Source organism: Amia ocellicauda, chromosome 1 (genome assembly GCF_036373705.1).
Source record: "Amia ocellicauda isolate fAmiCal2 chromosome 1, fAmiCal2.hap1, whole genome shotgun sequence".
NCBI classification, from domain to species: domain Eukaryota; kingdom Metazoa; phylum Chordata; class Actinopteri; order Amiiformes; family Amiidae; genus Amia; species Amia ocellicauda.
The window spans coordinates 50395229-50415225 of record NC_089850.1 but is presented as its reverse complement, the minus strand read 5'-3'; the positions used below and the strand labels follow the sequence as shown (position 1 = coordinate 50415225).

Sequence of the window (19997 nt, the reverse complement as noted above, 5' to 3'; positions counted from 1 at the left end):
GCAATGGAAATCATTTTTTGTCATTTAAATTGTCAATACATCAACATAGTTATAAACGTGAACACACATTCATAAACTCAGCACACAATAGAGGAAGTTATCGACAATTAACAATTTCTTCCATTGATTTATCATTGAATTTCAACAAAAATACTGTGACATGAAACTTCCTTGTCAGTATTTAGTTGACAGAATCAAATATTCTAAAGGGAGGCAGTAGATGCGATTTCTGCAACGTTATAGCAAGGAATCATGAGAAACACCGCCACGACAGGCATCAGAAAGTAGACAGGGCTGCTGGCTGCTAATCGCATAGATTTCTTCAAACCTAGATTAGCTAAATTAGCCTAAATGGTTATGATGATTTACCTGTTTTTACATTTTTTTCCCCTTCTTCCTCCTTTATTTTTTCGCCCCTGGGCACCTGACAGTATTGATGATCTTTTCATTGTATTTCTCTGTGATTACTTGTGTGAACTGTCTGGCATTGCGATGCTGGCTGCTCAGTCATCCCACGATTTACGTCCTCGCAATTTACGTAATTCCACACTTACGCCGTCAACATTGCAGCGCATGGGTGGAAGCCCCCCGAACGTCATTCTGCAGTTGGTGCTGTTAAGTTCAGCATTTTGAATAGTCATTTTACACAAGTAAATGATGGTATATTCTAAATTCAGTTTTCTAATACTCTATTTATACATGTAATTACAGTATGTTCAGTTTCCTAGGATATACACTTGCACAGTGTTGTTGTGGTTGAGGGAGAGACAAAGCGCTTATTGTGTTAAGAACGAGTGATATGTGGAGACAATAAATTGTATTAAATTGCAGGTCAGGAAGAAGGGAGAGAGGGTGTGCCTGTGGAGCGTCAGCGACTTAAATATATATATTTTTTCGCCAGTCTGCGCCCCTACAACAGATGGCGTCCTAGGCGACGGCCTTATCCGCCTGTGCCAGGAGCCGGTGTTCTTCCCTATCAGGATGAGCTGCCCGGTAGTCTGAACAAAATTGGCTACTGCTTGCAATGAGCTGCCCCAAATGACAACATTAGAAAGCTCATCCTGTCAGACAGAAAGGACCTGACAGAATGAGCTGCCAGCTGTTTTTCAACACTATTATTGTATTTTAACCCTTAAAAACCGAGGTAACTCATCCTGTTGGACAGAAGGGACCTATCAGAATGGGCTACCCTCTGTTTTTCAACACTCATACTGTATTATAACCCTTAAAAACCAAGGTAGCTTATCCTAATTGAAAATTAGTCACTATGAAATAAAACAGCAAAAATCATTTTAACTGCACATAATTATTACCAGCAGATTTAAGGGCATGTTCACTGCGCATGTGTACTTCTGTTAGGTAGCTAGCTCTGACAAGTAGCTCAGTTTGTCAGAACACCGACCATGGGTATCAATGAGAATTATATATATATTCCTCATTGATACCCACTGCTCTCATGAAAGTTTTCAGCAGACTTGATGCTGTGTTCTTTCTTTCTTTCTTTCGTTTGCACTAATGCTTCTGAGGTTTAAAAACTGTGGACAAAAGGGGACCACAAGACACAATAGGTGTGTTTACACTGCTATTTCTGATCTGGAATATTTGGTTTACATTGTGCAGTGAATACATTCACACATTTTGCAGATATTGCTGTGAAAGTCTCAGGAGAAACATTTCAGTGTTTAGTTTTTAATATGCAGTAAGTGGCATCCCCCCCACCTCAGGACACACTTTAAATTAGGTTGGGTGTTGTGGCAGTTGGTTTAGTTTTTGTCTAACACAAATGCTTAAGAATGTGGAAAAGAGAACACCATTCTTTACCCCATCGTTCTAGAAGACCAGTGTGTACACCGCTCCAAACACTCTTTCTTTTTAAGAATGTACCAAATAGTTGATTTGGCCACACCTCATGTTTTTGCTCTCTCTGATTAGTTTGTTTTGATTTCAAAGGCAAAACTGAAGGCAAAACGCCCCAAGAACAAGCATGAACTAAAGACAGCTGCAGTGCAGGCCTGGCAGAGCATCACCAGGGAAGAAACCCAGCATCTGGTGATGTTTATGGGCTCCAGACTTCAGGCAGTCATTGACTGCAAAGGATTTGCAACCAAGTATTGAAACTCACAATTTAATTCATGATTATGTTAGTTTGTCCAATTACTTTTGAGCCCCTAAAATTGGGGGGACCACATATAAAAATGGGTGTAATTCCTACACCGTTCACCCAATTTGGATGTACCTACCCTCAAATTAAAGATGAAAGTCTACACTTAAAGAACATCATGATTGTTTCCTTTCAATTTCATTATGGTGGCATACAGAGCCAAAACGATGACAATTGTGTCACTGTCCACATATTTATGGACCTAACTCTATATTTATATATAAACCTATATCTTGACAGTTTTTTCCTCTATACAGAAATATTTTCTATGGGCTAAGTTTCTTCTAGTATTATAATGAACTTTGTTTTCTGAGGGGAATGAGAAAAAACTTGCTTAGGAAATCTGGAGACCAGGTAGACCATTTTTTCTTCCACACAGGGCGTTCTGTCCTGGGCCAATTGATGGTGAACAGATATTAAACAACAGGTGCTTGTTCGCTTTTTAGTGAATCTCTGCACGCAAAACACAGATCCACTGAGCTGGCTGAGAAGGGTTTACCTCGCACAGCTACTGCACAAGGTGAAGGAGAGCAACAGTGTAGTAGAGGGTGGTGGTGAGATGGGGCTATAGGCGGGTGAGAGAACAGGGAACGTTTCAAAGCAAGTGAGGGCTGGGGTGGGGGTCATTAGTCCCTTACCCATGAACCCCAGTATAAGCAGGGGCTGAGGACAGGATCTCCATGCTGTGAGCAAGACAGGAGAGAAGAGCAACAGAAACACACAAAGCATGAGAGAAGACGACGACAGACACAGACAGAGAGCAGGAAGCAGGAAAGCCAAATGCCAAAAAATAACATCTAAAAGAAATGAAAAAGACAGAGTGTTCAGGCACTACAGTACAGAAAGAGTCCCCCAGCCCTTTGGACACAGAATACTCTCTACCCCACTGCAGACTGACCCCTTCTCACAGGGCAAAAGGAGACACACTGCTTCCTCTCTACAGCTCAGCTCCACTGAGAAGTAAGACCATTTTCCAGCCCACTCATGTTTTTCTTGTTTTTGTTTGTTGGTTAGCAGTAATCCCAATTTCGATCAATTTCAAAGCACGGGATGTTCTCGTGCTGGAACCATGATCGAACGGTTCCCAAAAATAGGAATTAAATCTGATCATCCTGTGTGTTGTTTCAGCTCCTTCAATATATATTTTTTCTAATTGCCATTAGGTTAATTAGAATTGTTATCCCCGTATTTTTTGTTTAACGTAGGTAGGCAACATGATGTACTACACACACACACTAGTCACACCTTCACATATTTTGCAGTTCACAAATCTTTTTTTTTTGTTTTTACTGTCAGGAGCCAATTTAATGAAAAAAAACACCTACATTTTGACAATTCTTATTTATTAATATATTTTGTTTCTACACCCACCCACCCCCTGCCTGTAATAAGCCACGCCCAGCCACCCCCCTGTGTGAACGGAGGGATGACCGCAGAATGACTCAATGAGCCGAGGGAATCTGCACTGCAGGGGTGGGGGGACCTCTCTGACATTTGCACCTTGTTGCTCGCCAGTCCAGTGGAAGGGGGGAGAGTGACTGCATTTTAAACCTGGAAATGTCCAAGCGGTTGGGAAAATGAACAAATCCACAGCACAAATACAGGGATCTATTTTATTTTTTATTTTTTTACCCTCGAGGACCTCACCTCTTATGATTTTCCTTTCAAGTGCTCACAACAGTTGCGCTGTGGGAGGAAGCACCAGCTCCTTGGGCTAAATTAATAAGATGGGCAGTGTGCCCCCCTTGGACAATCCAGAAACTAAATCTTTAGCCGTTTAATTTAATAATTTTTTTTTGATCTTCTGTTCTGCTTATTTCTGCTCCTGAGCCTTCTACTGACACAGTCAGTTGCCCAACCTCCCAATTTGACTGCTGAAAGCACATTACTGTGAAGAGCGAGCAGGGGTGATTCCAAGAGCTGCAGCTAATACGCTTGAACTTAGTCAGTTGGTTTCTGGACGGCTTAATACTGCAAGACGCTACAGATCACATATGCAAATTATATAGTGACACCCCCTTTTTTTTTTTTAGTATTGGTTAATTAAATCATTAATTAATTCATTCACTCATGAAATACAGCAACAATACGTACTTTGCCTCGGAGGGAAGAAGACCTCGGGGACAGGACCGGTCCTGGTCCACTTATAAATGGGAACAGGCTTCCCACTCTGAGAGCTGCAGGTCAGAGTGACATTCCCCTTGACCACAGGCACACCGGTCAGCTTGCACTTGGGCACCGATGGTGGAACTGGGGAGGAGAGACAGGGAAGATGGATTTTAGAGGCATTTTCTGCATCACTGACTTTATGTGCCTTTGATTGAGACACTGACTGACTGACACACTGACTGACTGACTGAGGTAACATACCCTTCACATCAAGGACAATCTCCCCAAGCAGGGTTGGTGAGCCGGGTATGATGACATTGCAGACGTAGTGGCCCGAGTCTGACTCCACCGTCTTGTTGATGTAGATTGAGACATTCGTGGATGGTATGGTCTGAGAAAAGCCCACTCTGTCCACAAATTCTTTGGACCCAGGGCTCAGCTGCCCATTGCTGAATGAAATCACCTAAAATAAGAAATGAAAGAGAATGCAAGTGAGAAAGAAAGAATGCGATGATAAACAACAACACGAGAGAGAGAGAGAGAGAGAGAGAGGGGGAAAGAGAGGGAGGGAGGGGCTGGATTGTGTGACAGCCTGTACATGAAACACAGTGGAGAAGATTTTAGGATTTAACCTGAAATGTTTTCTTAAGTACCGCTTCCAGATTAACTGTATACCAGGAAAACCGTCTTGATCAAGATAATCCAGTGACACGCGTTCACACAGACAGACATCCTTAAACTGTGGGTTAACCTCCAGTGCGCCAAGATGAGCGCCAGGCCAGAATCAACAGGTCCTGAGATCTGGGGTTGATTAATCAGCAATTAAGCAGGAAGCTATGAGGGAAAGTCTTGAACTTTAAGTTGCATCCACCTCAGTCAGTGTTATTCCGCCCCCCCCCCCCGACCAAGTGTACACTGTTTTACTTGCAACCATGTGAAAAGGGTTGTAGGCCAAACAGAGCAGAGACCGGAGATGCCGCTGAGCCCCACAACTTAACAGGGGGAACCAAAATCTTTCCAAATAAAACACCTCAAAGGGTTTTAAAATCAAGGCCACCCAGCCCTTCAGGAGCCTGAAGGAGCCCTTCAGGCCATAGGCGCTCTCTGTGCCACAATGATGCTCTGCTTAGCGCTTCCCCACCTCAGGCAATAACGTTAGACAACAGAACAGGTAAGCGCCTCATCTCGGGGGACAGCAGACATCTGTTCTCATTTCCCCGGTGTTAGATAATGGAGAGCAGCCAGCCCAGCGAGTGGTGTTGCCGCGTGCGTTTCTCTGGGTTGTCGCTCTGATTAAGTGCTGTGTGGGGGTGAGGATATGTCGTCCGACAGTCTGCCCCAGCGTGAATGCTGTGCCCCGGCGGATCAAAATCAGCGTTCCCCACGCATCGCCTCATCTTGGTGCTCGCCTCCTCTGGTCAGCATTTCTTATGGTATCATCAAAAAAAATTTAATCTTTGTTATTCACTGCCTTCCCGTACTTTCCTTTTTAAACATCTGGGCAATAGGGACTGATGATATAGTGACTGTAGAAAATAACAAAAGGAATTGAAATAAACTGCTTCTTTAACTATTTGAACCAAGTTATTAGACAGGAAAATGTAAATGCAGAATTGTTTCGCTCCTAACAAGATCGATAGATCTCAGGGCCTTCGCAGCCTATGTTTCACTGCTGCTGGTTTATACAAAGCGGGCAAATGAAACTTCCTTGAACAGAGCCACGGGACAACACAGAACACCCTTTTAGGACACTGACACTGCTACTGAAACAGACACTGTTAGCGTGTGACAGGACAGGGCCTCAGTGAGAAGAGTGAAGGAGACGGAGAAAGAATGAGGCGAGTCTCACCGTCTTGGTGGAGTTACCCACGTAGTTCCAGAGGATGGTGTTTTGTTTGAGATTGGTGCTTGGGGAGGTGTACCAGGCCTGCAGAACCACGGTCCTGCCCTGCACCACCTCTAGATTGCTCTGGCCCATGTGTACTTGCGATTCAACTGGAAGAAGAGCACAAAGAATGGGGAACACAGTCAGTATAGGATCTCCCCGCCAAACACAACAAGTCACTCAGTAAATAAACACACAGACAACCAAACGTTCAGGAAGCCTTTGCAGAAAGAAGTAAAATAAAATAAAAATGGAAGAATATGACCCATCTTTGCAATGAATGTAAAATATGTGACCGCAGCGCCCGATATCTGTGCTCTGGAAGGAAGAGTCAGCCTGAATGACCGCAGGTGAGTGACGAGCTCTCCCTGCTCTCTCTGAGGTGCTGCGCTTGTCAGCAGGCGTCTGTGACATGACAGATCCTGCTGTGCCCCGTTACTTGACTGGCACTGAAAGCTTACACTGAAGCACGACACTATAATGGGAGGCTGCGTTTCCCACATGTCTTTCAGGGCCGTACTGAAGAGGACTAATTTAATGCATTTGTCAAGGACATTAGTCAATCAAAACAAAGACCGAGAGCTGGAACAAGCCTCCCTGATGTTAGTGTTCTCATACAAATTTTAAACCTCACCTTGAACACACACACAGAAACATGTAAAGCCCATATACTTTATCCTGACTTAAAAACAAAACTGATTCTTCTCAATTAACCATAAATACAAATTACCTAAATTAACATGAGGCAAGAGTAGTAAATGCCTTATATATACACTTTCATTTACTTTATTTTAAATATAGATATCAAAAAAGACTTGAAGTTTCTCCACAAACCTTCAAGCTGTGAATGCACATTCTCTACTCCAGTGCCATCGCACTCTGGTAAAGCACAATGTTCATTTACATTGTACAAACACCTGACAAATAAAGTAAACGAGATGGAAACACTCACAAGATATCTAGTTTTTATTTTAGAGTCAGCCTACTGAAGACAGTGCCACCGTCACATGATCTCAGCAAGCAACCATTTCTTCAGCTTGACTGAAGCGGACTGTGCATGGTCACATAGCTGAAGAGATATTATAATTCAGTTTGAAATGCGCCTCTCTCTCTCTCTCTCTATTTAATTTTTTATTTGGAATTAAATGTATTCAGTTGGGAGAATTACCCAGAGCACAACTGTGCAACCTTGTTGTGGGAACACACAGTGACGTCAGGCGCAGCATCTCATTACTGGGCTTAAAGTTTCAGTGTTATATTCAAGGCACCCTTATTAACCCTGAGCTCCAGTGATCCCATTGCTATCCTTTCTCCAGTTTAATTTCAGCTGTGATTCCTGTGATTTAAGTCCTTCCAGCTAATCCATCAACAAGATGTGCCCCCCCCCCACCCTTCCCCCTTCCCCAGTCCTGCTGTCGCATTATGTAAAGAGTTTGGTTTCATTTTGGTCCACCCCCTCCCCTGCCTTATTGGGATTAAGATAGTTCTGCCCTGACTCAGGGGTGAATCTTTCCTGTTAATGTGTGCTCTTCCCATAAATGTCACCCATGCTCATCACTGATGCAAAAGCAAAAACCACCAAAAAACCGACAACGTGTTAACAACACTACAGAGATTAAGAGTTCCTCGGAGACCTACATAAATAAATAAATAAATAAATAAATAACACTTACAAAAATAAACAAAAACACTGAGCTTTTTGTTTATTAAATTAATTTAAAATCAGAAATCCCTCCTTCTCTCTCTCCCCCTCTCCAAATTAAAATAACTAAAAAAAACAGGACAATTCACGATGCCGCTGGGACTCCTGCCGCCAGGCTTCCAGACTGAACAGTAACTCAGACTGAAGGCTGATGTTCGCTGGACTCTGCTGATGTTACTCGGCCAGGTTTGTCCCCAGGACTGTGTCATTTCAATTGTTTATTAAATCCAGGGAATAGTCCTTAGTCCCAGACTCCGTCCACTTCACCTACATCTGTACAGTCCTGAGCTGTTATCCGAAAGGAGCCGGGGAGGTGTTAGGCTGAGTCACTGTAGTCATCTAAACCTGACCCCCCCATCTGTCTGTCACGTCCCCCTGTCCCCCCCGGGCTCAGAACAGTGTGCTCTACCTTACACTGATCGATGGGATTGTTAGAATGAATTCAAATCGTATGACATCTGCTGCATTGAACAATATTTGTTTCTATTCAATCACAGGCTTTAGCAGGCAGTAATAGCCTTGTTTTATTTAGGGGTTGGGTTCTGGAAAGAGAAAAAGGTGAAAATATAAGCATAACCTTTTCCTTGCATATACAGGTACTGGAAAAGACTTGGATTTAAAAACAAAAACAAATACAATTAATTTAAAATATATCTTCTTTTTATTTTCCACTATTTTCTGTTTTTCTTAATTTGTTCATGAAAAAGTCTGTCTACTCCGCTGCTAACAAGCATGTGGCGTTAGGATTATACTGCATCACTTAGTGGCATTTCGCAACTAAAACCAAAAACGCTCAGGGGGCACTCTAATTGGGGAGAAAATCGTCTTTTAATAGCCTGTTAGTAATAATCAGTGCAGAACAATCTGCGAACACTAAACATAAGCCTGGATAAACACAGCCTGGAAATAAGAAACACATGGCGGGGAGTTGAAGCGCAACACCCCTGCTGGGCCATAAGGTGGCAGCAGATGTTCAGGCAGCGGCGCACCAGCTCGACCGCGACGATGGCCCTTCCACTCTCAGGTTCTGCTTTGCATGATTGTGCCACCGATTGAGGGCCAGGGCAGCTATCAAATCCTATCCTGCACTGGAACTCTCTTCCAGCACATTTCCATAGGTCAGTACCAGGAGCTTGCATGAAGTGTCACCCATCTTTGGAGCGTAAAACACACAATGCAATAGTGCAGTGCAGTGTGATGGAACAGCCGCTGTGCAGAGCAGCAGAAGTCATTAGGAGCGAGACAGTAGCGGACTGCACACCACAGTAGTGTGCGTGTGTGTCTGGAGAGAATTAGACAGTAAGGGCCCAAAATAAAATGACCTTGCATGTTCAAGCAATTGCATTGCTACTGGCAATATGGTTGCATTACAATGCATGTTGAGAACAATCAGCAAATACATTTATTACAGTTTCTAAGATGGTAATACAGGATTAAATAATAATAATAATAATAATAATAATAATAATAATAATAATAATAATAGTAATAATAAAAAGAACGAGAAGAATATAATAAAGCAATCTGCATTACACCATAATGTCCTATCTTTACTCTCCAGTCATCGCCCTGTAGCTCTCAATATCTTACAGGAGACTGGATGAAAACCTGCAGGCGGGGGCTTTTGATAACAGCTGCAGGCTCTCATTAAACGCAGACCGTGTCTTGCCCTTTTAAACCATCTTCTCCTTGTGCATCTTATTTTCACAAGGGACTTAGTTCCACTAATACGGCCTTTCAAAAAAAAAAAAAAAATCTCTCAGGCAAGAGATGCTTTCAATTGAGTGGATCTATCAAACAATCCTAGCACTGAGAGCAGGGGAGTGGCGGGCTACTCTAATGCAGCTGCTGATGTCAGAAGTGCAGTTGTGTTATGTGGGGTGAGACGGGCCTCCTCAGTGTCGAGTGCATTGAGATGTCTAGCGGTGAAACGTAACTTGATGGGGTTGTTATCGGGAGGTACAGGAGGTAAAAGCCGCTGTTCAACCACATTAAACGAGCCTTACAGAGAGGAACTCGCGCAGACAAGATCGGTACAGATAGATTCTCACAGAGACGAGACAGTACAGGGAGCCACTCAGAAGGACAAGACAGAAGTACAGAAGTCGGGCTCTCTTCATGACCTGCCGTGGAGAGAGACAGCCAGGCTGGGGCTGTGTCTTACTAAAGTGGTATACACACTGGATTGCCCTACATATCGTAACCATAAATACATATAATGCTTATTATATGCATTATTACAGGTAGAAGTCATTAATTACTGCCTAGTCTATTGCACTAGAGAAGCCTATATATACCAGAATAAAAATATAATTACATAATACTAGATACTAGACACATACAATGCTTCTGTATGAAGTAGCCTAATGCTTATCCTCCACTCCATCTCTTAACTATAGCAGACAATTAGATACACACACACACACACACACACACACACACACACACAATCATACTCCATAAGAAATGACTGCTTTGGGTTTGTGTGTAGTAATAGAAATCAGAGTTGTAGTTGCCACGTGCAGCACAGTGCAGCACAATACAGTACATTATAATAGTCTGCAATACAATAGAGTGTAATACAGACTAGTGTATAACAAAGCAGTACAGCATATTACAGTGTACTATAGTACAGTATATTAGGGCAACAGACCAGAACGTAAATCCTCCTGACTTTTACAGTACATGTTAATAATGATGCATAACATGCATTTTGCTTAAACATGCAACAGTTAACGATGCAATCAGATGGATGCATTTTTACTGTCCCCTACAACATACCCCTGGCCCCTTCCACTGGCCCCTGTCCCCTGTATACTATCATAAGAAATACTAATCATACAAGATGATACTTAAAGTACTATAACATGCTTCAGATACATTCATATCTAGTTATTATTATTTTTAGCGCAGGTTAAATGTTTTCCTTAATTTCTTTCTGTTTGAATCATTATACTGGTAGAGGACAAAGTTCATATTAGATTTACCACCCCCAATCCCCCCGCACCCAACACACACAAACGCACTGAAATGAACAGTTAGACTTCAGCTTTATACTGTAATAAAGAGAACATTCTCGTCATGCCATTAATGCAAAGAATAACAACAGGTTTTTTGGCCTGATTCCTATTGTGACTCGTGGGGTGTTGGTGGTGTGTTCTGTTATTTTAAAACTGCTCTTTAAGAGTAACGTTTAAATGAATGAATATTTGGGGGAGGCTCCTTTAAATTGGATTACATTAGCTTAAATCGCTGCAGCTATTTTCAGCAATTTTGAGTGTGCTATCTCATCAGACAAGCCATAAATCCCTCTTAAGTTTTGATTGTGTTTAAATTAATTCTTCCATGAGAAATCCCTGGCAACAACTTCACACACAAGCTCACACAAAAACACACACACACACACACACACACACACACACACACACACACACACACAACTTCTGTTTCATGTACACAAGGAAATATTCAGTATGGATAGTGCAAAACGTCGTATCTGAAATGACACAGTGGTTAAATAAACAACACACTGGGGTTGGAGCAGGGTGGAGCGGGAATAGCAGTCCTCAAATAAGAAATTTGAAAACAAAACGTTTTTTTTGTTTTTTTCAAAGGGTGCAGGGTCACAAGGGGAGGAAGAAAGGATGAAAAAGAGAAAAAGAGTGGGACAAATGGAGAGGAATAAGATTAGGAAGAGGAGGGGGCGATCGAGAGATAAACGAGGCGGGGTGGGAGCAAGTCAGATGTAAAATGTTGGAGCCTGATAATGAATGTTGATTGAGCATCTTTTCGCAGTTAAATGATCTTTGACGTAATGACCCAGCTACTGAACTCGCGTGCCTCGTCTTGCAGGGTTCGACAGAAAACACAGCACTGCATACTGAGCACCAGGGCCCACATCCACTGCCACCGCCGGAGGCTCATGGAAACAATCTCCAGTTTCAGATCAGCCACAGAAATATTAATCCACTTACAGAAGCAGATGGATTGGACTTAAATAATGCATTTCTGAGGAGAGGGATTGTTAGTCAGTACGAACAAAATGAAAACCTTCCCCCAAATCCATGATGGGCCTGGTTCGTTTTTCCTTTTATTATTATTTATATTAAAAAAATACTAAAAATAATGCTAATAATAATAATATTTTGTTTGATTAATAAACCCAGAGGTAACTGGGTGGGTGTGCAGGATAAGGGTGGGGGAGTGTGTTTAAAGTGGGGGGCAACACAGAAGTGAACACAGTCGGGTACCCTTTCTCCCGGGGGTTCAGCACACGCAGGAAGCCACACGCAAGGGGCAGAGCAGTCTGATTACAGGAAGACTTCTTCTTATTATAACCCTGTTTACCCTCTGTGCTGCCTCTCATTCACCACTATCTCTCTCTCTCGGTCTCTCTCTCTCTCCCACCCCCAGCTCAGCTTTACACACGCCCATCAGGACAATCGGACAGAGCCTTTTGGAGTTTAATGTTTATTTATGGTAATGTCCCGGCAGTGACCTGCTCTTTAAAGATATGAACCCTGTCAAAATATATCCATTAATTATTTAAAGGGAACACGTACCGTGGCGATCTTTTTGAAGAACCTCTCAAGGGCGTGTGCCAGAAAATCTTTAGACGTGTGCCAAGTATTTGCTTGAACAGGCCCATTTCAAGTCCACTGATAATCTGGGGTTCAAGTGCAGCGTGGTATTGATCTTACTGGCTGTATCAAAGTTTCTCCTGCGCTTTGGCAAAATTCATCATATCTAATCTTATCACAGTGACGCTCCTGCTGATAAGTGTCCCTTTCAAATAAAACCAAACAAATAAATAAAACCCCAAAGAGGACATCAGACAGTACGGTGATGTAAGACTCATGTAAGCTGTGTACCTCTAAGACTGCCTTGTACTGTCAGGACACAAAGCTCTGCAATTCTATAACCTTAAGACCATTGGCTCCCAACCTGAACTTAATATTTTGGGGCATCCAACAATTCCCACCCTGCTCATTACTATTATAAACATAACGAAAAGAAACATCCCCCTCGAAGTTGGTTGTGATGCACCAATTTGAATCATTCGGGCAGGACATTTTATTTAAGTAAATAAGAAGTTTATTTGTATTTTTATTTATTATTTCCATGTGTAAAATTCTAGATTCTAGAGTTGTTGTTGTTGTCCTATATCTCTGAAACCACTTGGTCCTACTTTTCCCAATCCTTCTGGCCTTCCCTACTTCAGAAAAGCATACAAACACTTGTCCTCTTAAAAAAAAAGCCATGCTTCCTAACAGATAGACGAAACCCTGGATCAGCAACTTAAACAGCATCTTGTGCTTCATGTTACCCGATCCCTCCCTTCCTTCCTATCCTAGTCCAAGAGCTCTGTGAAAGATTTTGTTACATGAAGAAACACTGAAAAAAGAAGAACACAAATCTGACTTTGGCCAGGAAGAACTCAAAACTTCAGTTGAAAATTCTGAACCCAACGGCTGATTTTTCACCGACCTTGAGTCAGCACAGTATTTGCCCTTTGTTTTAACCACACCTCAAGCCACAAATTAAGACGCCACTGAAATGTTATGCTGGGCAACATTTCGCAGAGTTAGGGTCAGGTCTTTCTTGATCAGCTCATCCACGATCTAAGCGAAATGAAAATTCAGATATTTACGGTTCTCGATGCACTGCCGAACTTCAGTGATTCGGACTCGAGGTGGCCACAAGGGCAGCTCTTTAACACGGCCTGACTCTTGCCGTAGGTTCTGTCCAGATTGACAGGGGTGCGCAAAGTGCAGGACTCGGGCGGTTACGCATTTCACTGACAACAGGCTCCTGAAGACGGCCTGCTCGTCCGCCAAAAGGCATCTGATAAGCCGCTGCCACTGTTATTCCCCCGTTTCCTTCCTTGCAAAGAAATTATACTAAACCCTGAAATAAGACCATGTCTGCGATATTGCACCATAACAGCCCCCCCAGCCACCCTCACCCCACCTCCAGCTTTGAAAGAGATTTTTATAAATCATTGCTGTAATTGCAGGGCAAGGACAGTCTTTTCATCTCTTAGATCTGTTTCAGTTCCCTGAGCTGCAAAGGCTGTCGTGGTGATGCGAATGATGATAAGGACCGGGAGAATGCAGCTTCTGTAGTCGAGGAGCCAGAGGTTAATTGAAGTAGTAATTACAAAGTTGTGTGATCTGATTTAGGATTTTCTATCATACTAAAGTACATCTACAACCAACTTTATAAAAAAAAAAAGATAAACTCTATTAAGCTTAGGAAGCCAGCAATACATAAACCATCTGCTTTATGCATAATAATACATTCATCCTTACAAGAGACCAATATTTATACACATTACAGTGCCACGCATACATGGCAATTCCTTTCAGTTCTCCTTCGGCGTTTGTGGAAAACATTAAACTGTCAATGAGGCTAATGCAGCTTTGGACCCGGAGGGCTTGGAAACAGAGTGCAGAGAGCGGCGATTTTAACGAAAACAAACAGACGAAAGCAGAAACCGCATAAACAAAGAACCCCAGCAGTAGAGCTCAGATTGCACCTTCTACAAACAGGGCTTCCTGTCTATTGTGAGCTCAGAGCCAGGCAGGAAAGTCCTGGTCCCAAAGATAAAGGCCAGTTTGGCAGAGGCTACAAATTCAGCAAAGGCCATCACACTCACTCACACACACACACACACACCCACGCACGCACACACACACACGCACACTCACACACACCTGTACACTGGGTCAATACTCTGGGCAGTGAGAGCAAGCAACTCATTTACACGCATGGGGAGACCTGCTTCCAAAGCAAAATATTTCTGAGTAATAACTTCCTGCAGAGAACTATGTATTTTGAAGGTTAGTCTGACTGGAAAGCCTGCTCTGATGTTTGTTTGTTTTTGCCTGCTCTGACGCAAACACACAAGGAGAAAGATACACATGGGAAAGTCAAAACAGTTAAAAGACAACAAGAGGAGGTCCATTCCATTCCCCTGTCGGTTTGATTTCCAATAATTAATTGATCCCAGAATCTTATACCTGTGGGATTACTAGCTGAAATTGTGTTGGGTTGTTCTTCAGTGAAATCTGAGTTCAACTGAATAGATTTTCAAGGCACTTTCACATGGTGTAGCTTTAAGTTAAAGGAATGAAAACATCTTTGTATTGAAAAGCAATATAATAGAGGGGAAAAAAACAGATATAATGCAGCATGGCATTTTTGTTGTTGTTTTTTTTTGTTTGTTTTTTTTAAGATTCAAGAGAAGGTGCTCGTGTTATGAAATTATTATGGAATAGTCTCAATAAGCCCAATAGCCATGGTCAGCTTCACTTTTAGACACATACTGATGGAGCGACGGGAGAAGTACATTATACCTTGAAGCGTTTCAAACACTCACTGAGCTGATGCAGACAACCTACATCTACCAGACATGGCATCTATGAATCATTTAATCTTCCTGCATGTTATTGTGCATCATATAGGCAGTCAGCCCCAAAGAGAAATACAGTGGTAATGAAAAACATTCTTCAAGTAGATTTTAAGCCTGTTCAATAAAAAGGACATTGGTTTCATTCTGCATGGGAAGATGTACAGTAACTGGGCAGCGGAAGCCGGCTGAGAGTGCTTTAAGTGAGAGCTGGGCAAATTCGATTGAAAAAGACTGATTTCTCTCCACAATCTCCTGCTAAAAGACAATAATGCTATATTTATCTATCCATCTGTCTGTGGCCTTTGACCAAATAAACACTTTAACCTACCTGCAAATCACATATTACAAACTTTCACACAATAGACATTTATTTTAAGGCCTCTTTCTACTACTTATAACTGAGAATATGATTGAGTGTTTCAAATTTTTGATTTAGTTTAGGTTTATATAACTATAGGCCTAATATAGGCCACATATGAGCATGTATGTAAGTGTATTGAATACCAAGAAGAAAATGAGGCGGACTGCAGTTTTAAATTTAAAGAAAAAAATCCCCCAAGGGATCTTTTTTTATTATACTATAATAGATGTGATATTGTGGCATCTCCACACTATCATTAATTTAGTAGTAATTGCTCTTTAACGGGATGTAGAGAAGTTGAGGAATGAAGCTGCCTTACAAGATGGATACCGAATTAAATCTTTATGGCAGCAGGCTAATGACAAGCCATAGGCGGTTGCTTGTCTTCTGAAGGGGCCGTGGGTTTTAAAACACATATACTTGAGCTCAGTCCCCGCGGTTTGGCTGTCTTGGCATACAAGGTGAGTAGGAGTAAGAGTTAGATATGCGAGTTGGAGTTTGTATCTCCTAGCGCTTAGAGGAGATCAGAGGTCTCTTGGGCAAATGTGGATAAAAGGGAAAAAGGAAACCACAATACTGAAATGTTGATGCAGAGGCAGACAAGTAGCGAATGCTGAGAGGAACGGGAGCCGAATGTAGCTATGGTGGGAACCAATGGTGCCAGATCAGGTATCGATACACTGCTTTCGACTCCCAGTACTCACAATTTGTCACATGGCAACACAAGTGATGGATAGTTGTTACACCAGAGACCTTTCTTCTTTCCCCAATCAGTTTTCTTTTCAGTTACCCAGCATCACTACTGTCCACTGGTCCCAAAACACTGCAGAACTGTAGGCTTACATTCTCTTGATGGGCATCATTGAGTGAACAGACGACTTATTCTGTAGATCCCTCCTTTTCTTTCTCTCTCGCTCTCTCTCGCTCTAGCTTTGAGTGGATAAACCTCATAACTGGAGTCATGCGGTCACATATCTCTTCCCTTTTAAGCCACTCTTAAAAAGTGGGTCAAATTACTTTAGGTTTTCTTGACACCAATATTTTGGTCTAAGTAAATCCGACCGGTGTACCAGTGCTGAAGCATGTGTCTATCCCAACGTCCCCCACACCCCCCTGTTTACAGTACATGAAGGAATTTGCTACATTCTAAAAGCCCCTCAAAGGCAAGATCTAATCTTTTTGCTAAGATAATGAAGGATTAAACTGAACCGAGCTTAAAATTAATGGCCAATTTCTGGTTTCCTCGCAGAAGAAAAAAAAAAAAGAAAATTAAATCTTCAAGAAAGAAGGCTATAATCCTGGCTTCACATGAAAACCTGAAACCCATATTGGCTTGGGTCTTAACGCCACATTTATTGCACCTGCAGGCTTTGGAGTCTTTCTAGTCTTATTTCTCAGTGCATTTCTTATGTTCATATGTTCCAAAGACCAATCATGGGTTACATGGGTTATCTATATTCTTCAATATTCAAAGCCACCCCTCCCCTGAAATAAATAGGGACAGTTTTCTGTACTGAGTAAATCTGTTTCCCCTCCCTGTTCTTGCTCTGGAAAAAGCAAGCAGTACTAGAGGAACAAGTCAAAAATTCTAAAAGACACTCTGGGGAAAATCTCTTCACCTGCAGGAAAAAAAAACTAAAATCAATAACAGCCCTTGTTTGAAACAAGAAACAATGCATGGCCTATTGAATAGCCATAGATTAGAGACGGGGATCTAAAAATACACCTCACTCTCCTCCAGATGCATTCGAATTCGATACGCTGCAGTCCACACCACACAAGCATTATCATAGTGGATTACATTACACTCCCCAAGGCTGCAGCCGTTCCCACACTGTTGTTGCACAGAAATTTAAAGACATCTGTTGTTGTTATTGTTGATTTTTTTGTTCTCTTTCTTATACCAGGATTATTTAAGAAGACATTTTCTTTCTTTGTTTTCTGTACTCTGGAATCTCTGTTTGGAAGATTATGTGTAAAACATAATTAGTCATTTGAACATTGTGTGGAGGAATCTTGTGCATAAATAATGAAGATAAATCTGTGAGAAACGGCAAGGTTTCAAAATGTGCCTCTGGATAACTGACGTCAACAAACGCATTGCTGATGCATTCCTTCTCCGGGCACCAGCGTGTCCAGCAGCCCAACCCCTCCAGGTGTGTTCCGCCTCGGGGGCCATTGGCTGACCTGTACTAGGCCTGCAAGGGCCTAGCTGGGGGTAGATCAGTTCTTTCTCACAATCTCCCTGAAACTGCGGACACACTTCCCTGCTTGGGGTCATGTGACAGCAGCTGGGAACTGCAACTACATGAGAAGGAATGTGAGACCCACCACCCAGTGGAAAATGCTCCCTGTTCAACCTAAAACTGGAGTTCCAAGGCTACAAAACAATAATTATAACAAGATAATAATAATAACAAGAAAGAGATAAAATAAGAAAAACACTTAAGCACTGCACAGAGCCAGGGTTGGCTTTAACACTCCACATCTGAAAAGCTTAATCCCAAAGCGCCTGCATCCCCCCATCCGTTATTGTCTGGGGTTTTATTTGTATTTTCTTCAATGATCACAAAGAATCAAATTACATCAAACCTACTGACACAGAGGAAAAAGCAACAGACTACCCTTCATTTCTGTTCGCTTGTGGGACACATATTTGTATCTTTGTAGTACAGCCTAAAATTACTTATTACTTAAGAAAAGAAGTTAATTTACTTAAGAAATAATAAAAAAGGCAAAAATGTCAAATGTCCACTTTTTCGGCTAAGAGCCAGTAAAGATTTAATTATATATATATTTGTATTTTTCTTTTCCCTGCATGGTGTGGAGTCATCATGGGATAGGAGAGGAGTCTCAGCTCTCATCGAAACTAATTTCTGAGGAAAAGCGGTTGATTGGAAATCTGTCACACTTGCGCTGTTCTTGGCGAGGGTCCAACTGAACTCCACATGAGAATTGCCCACAGGCACACACTGCCTACTTCCAAACGATTTATGTCTTTTCAACAGGGCCTTTAACGTGAAGGATAGGGGAAGTTGCTCCCGGACAATATTAACCCTTAAGAAACATCACTGGTTCAGCTCAGATGAGACAAGAGGAGCATTTGCTGTAGATAGAATTGACTTACCAAAATACAAACATTAGCCAAGTTGAAGCATTACATGCAACCTTATGAAAGCTTAGCACAGTAAATTTGGTGTCATGGATTTCCCATTCATGAACCTGCTCAATGGTTTGTATAATTTTAATATATTTTCCCATGATTTCACTTTGCTTTAACATGCTTTATTGGGGTTTACATGGTATGCCACAAAATACTTTTAAAACAAAGTTCAACATTCTCACTGTCCACCACGCAAATTAAAAAGACACACACACACAAAACAAAGTAAGACAAGCAACACAGGATGAAAGTCAGAATCTAGATCTAGATTGGACTTGTATCAAGAAAAAACTATAAGCAAGTGTGTTAAAGGAGAAAAAGAAAAAGAAAACAATTCCTCAAACGAATGGATGGGGAGCGGTGTCTATCCTATCCCCACTTTAATCCATCAAAAAAGCACAGAGGACTGTTCTGCACCACCAATAAAATCCTGACACCCTGTATGTGAGAAGGGCTTCCAGGTGCAGTTCTTGGACATATAACCCACTTGATAAACTACCCAATCTGAACCTGAACAGTTACAGTGATAGGACAAAGGAAGAAGACAAAGAAACAAACAAACAAAAAAATAATCATTGTAGCACTTTTAGGCTTGAGCTCTACAATCATAAAAATTACATTTTCAGCCAAATATTTCACTGCACGGCCATCCACCAACACACACCAACTCCCACTGACGTGACCTACTGACCTCACCAGATAGCACAACGTGTTCACTCCCACCTGCACTAAGTAATTTAGGACCCCTGTCAAGTTCAACTTTTTAATGATAACAAGGCAAGACAACCTCCACATACTATTCTAACCTTGGAGTCCTAGCCTGTGAACCACGTGCTATGTTTTCTTTTATTCTTTGAAGAGCCAACACACGCAAATTCAGTTTGTGCTTTATCATTGACTCACTTGCAGGCCAGGCCCACAGTTTCATTCAGTTCCCTTCACATTTCATCCTTTTAAACACAACCAAGATTAGTCTTCCCGCGTAGTTAAGCATTATAAAAAAGTTCATATTAAATTAGCTGACGTTGGCGCACAAATTTGCCGTTTGGTGACTCGAATCCTCTAAACTTTATGATCAAGTCTGTGTTGCACTTTTTGTGTTTGTTTGTTTTGTTGTTTTAAACTCAAAATATATGTGTGTGTTTGTTGTGGATGTGATTTATACATCTCCCAGGGGGTGGTGGTTTGATGGGCGAAGTCTC

General features: G+C 41.9%; 1 protein-coding gene across 1 annotated transcript in view; it reads right to left on the bottom strand.

Annotated features, from left to right (window-relative positions):
• LOC136752602 (endothelial cell-selective adhesion molecule) overlaps nt 1-19997 on the bottom strand; it is a 51579-nt gene that overhangs the window by 4622 nt on the left and 26960 nt on the right. The window contains exons 2-4 of the mRNA XM_066708086.1: nt 6120-6265; nt 4532-4733; nt 4256-4411 (exon numbers count right to left, since the gene is read on the bottom strand). Coding sequence (XP_066564183.1) covers nt 4256-4411; nt 4532-4733; nt 6120-6265 — 504 coding nt within the window. The remainder of the gene's footprint in view (nt 1-4255; nt 4412-4531; nt 4734-6119; nt 6266-19997) is intronic.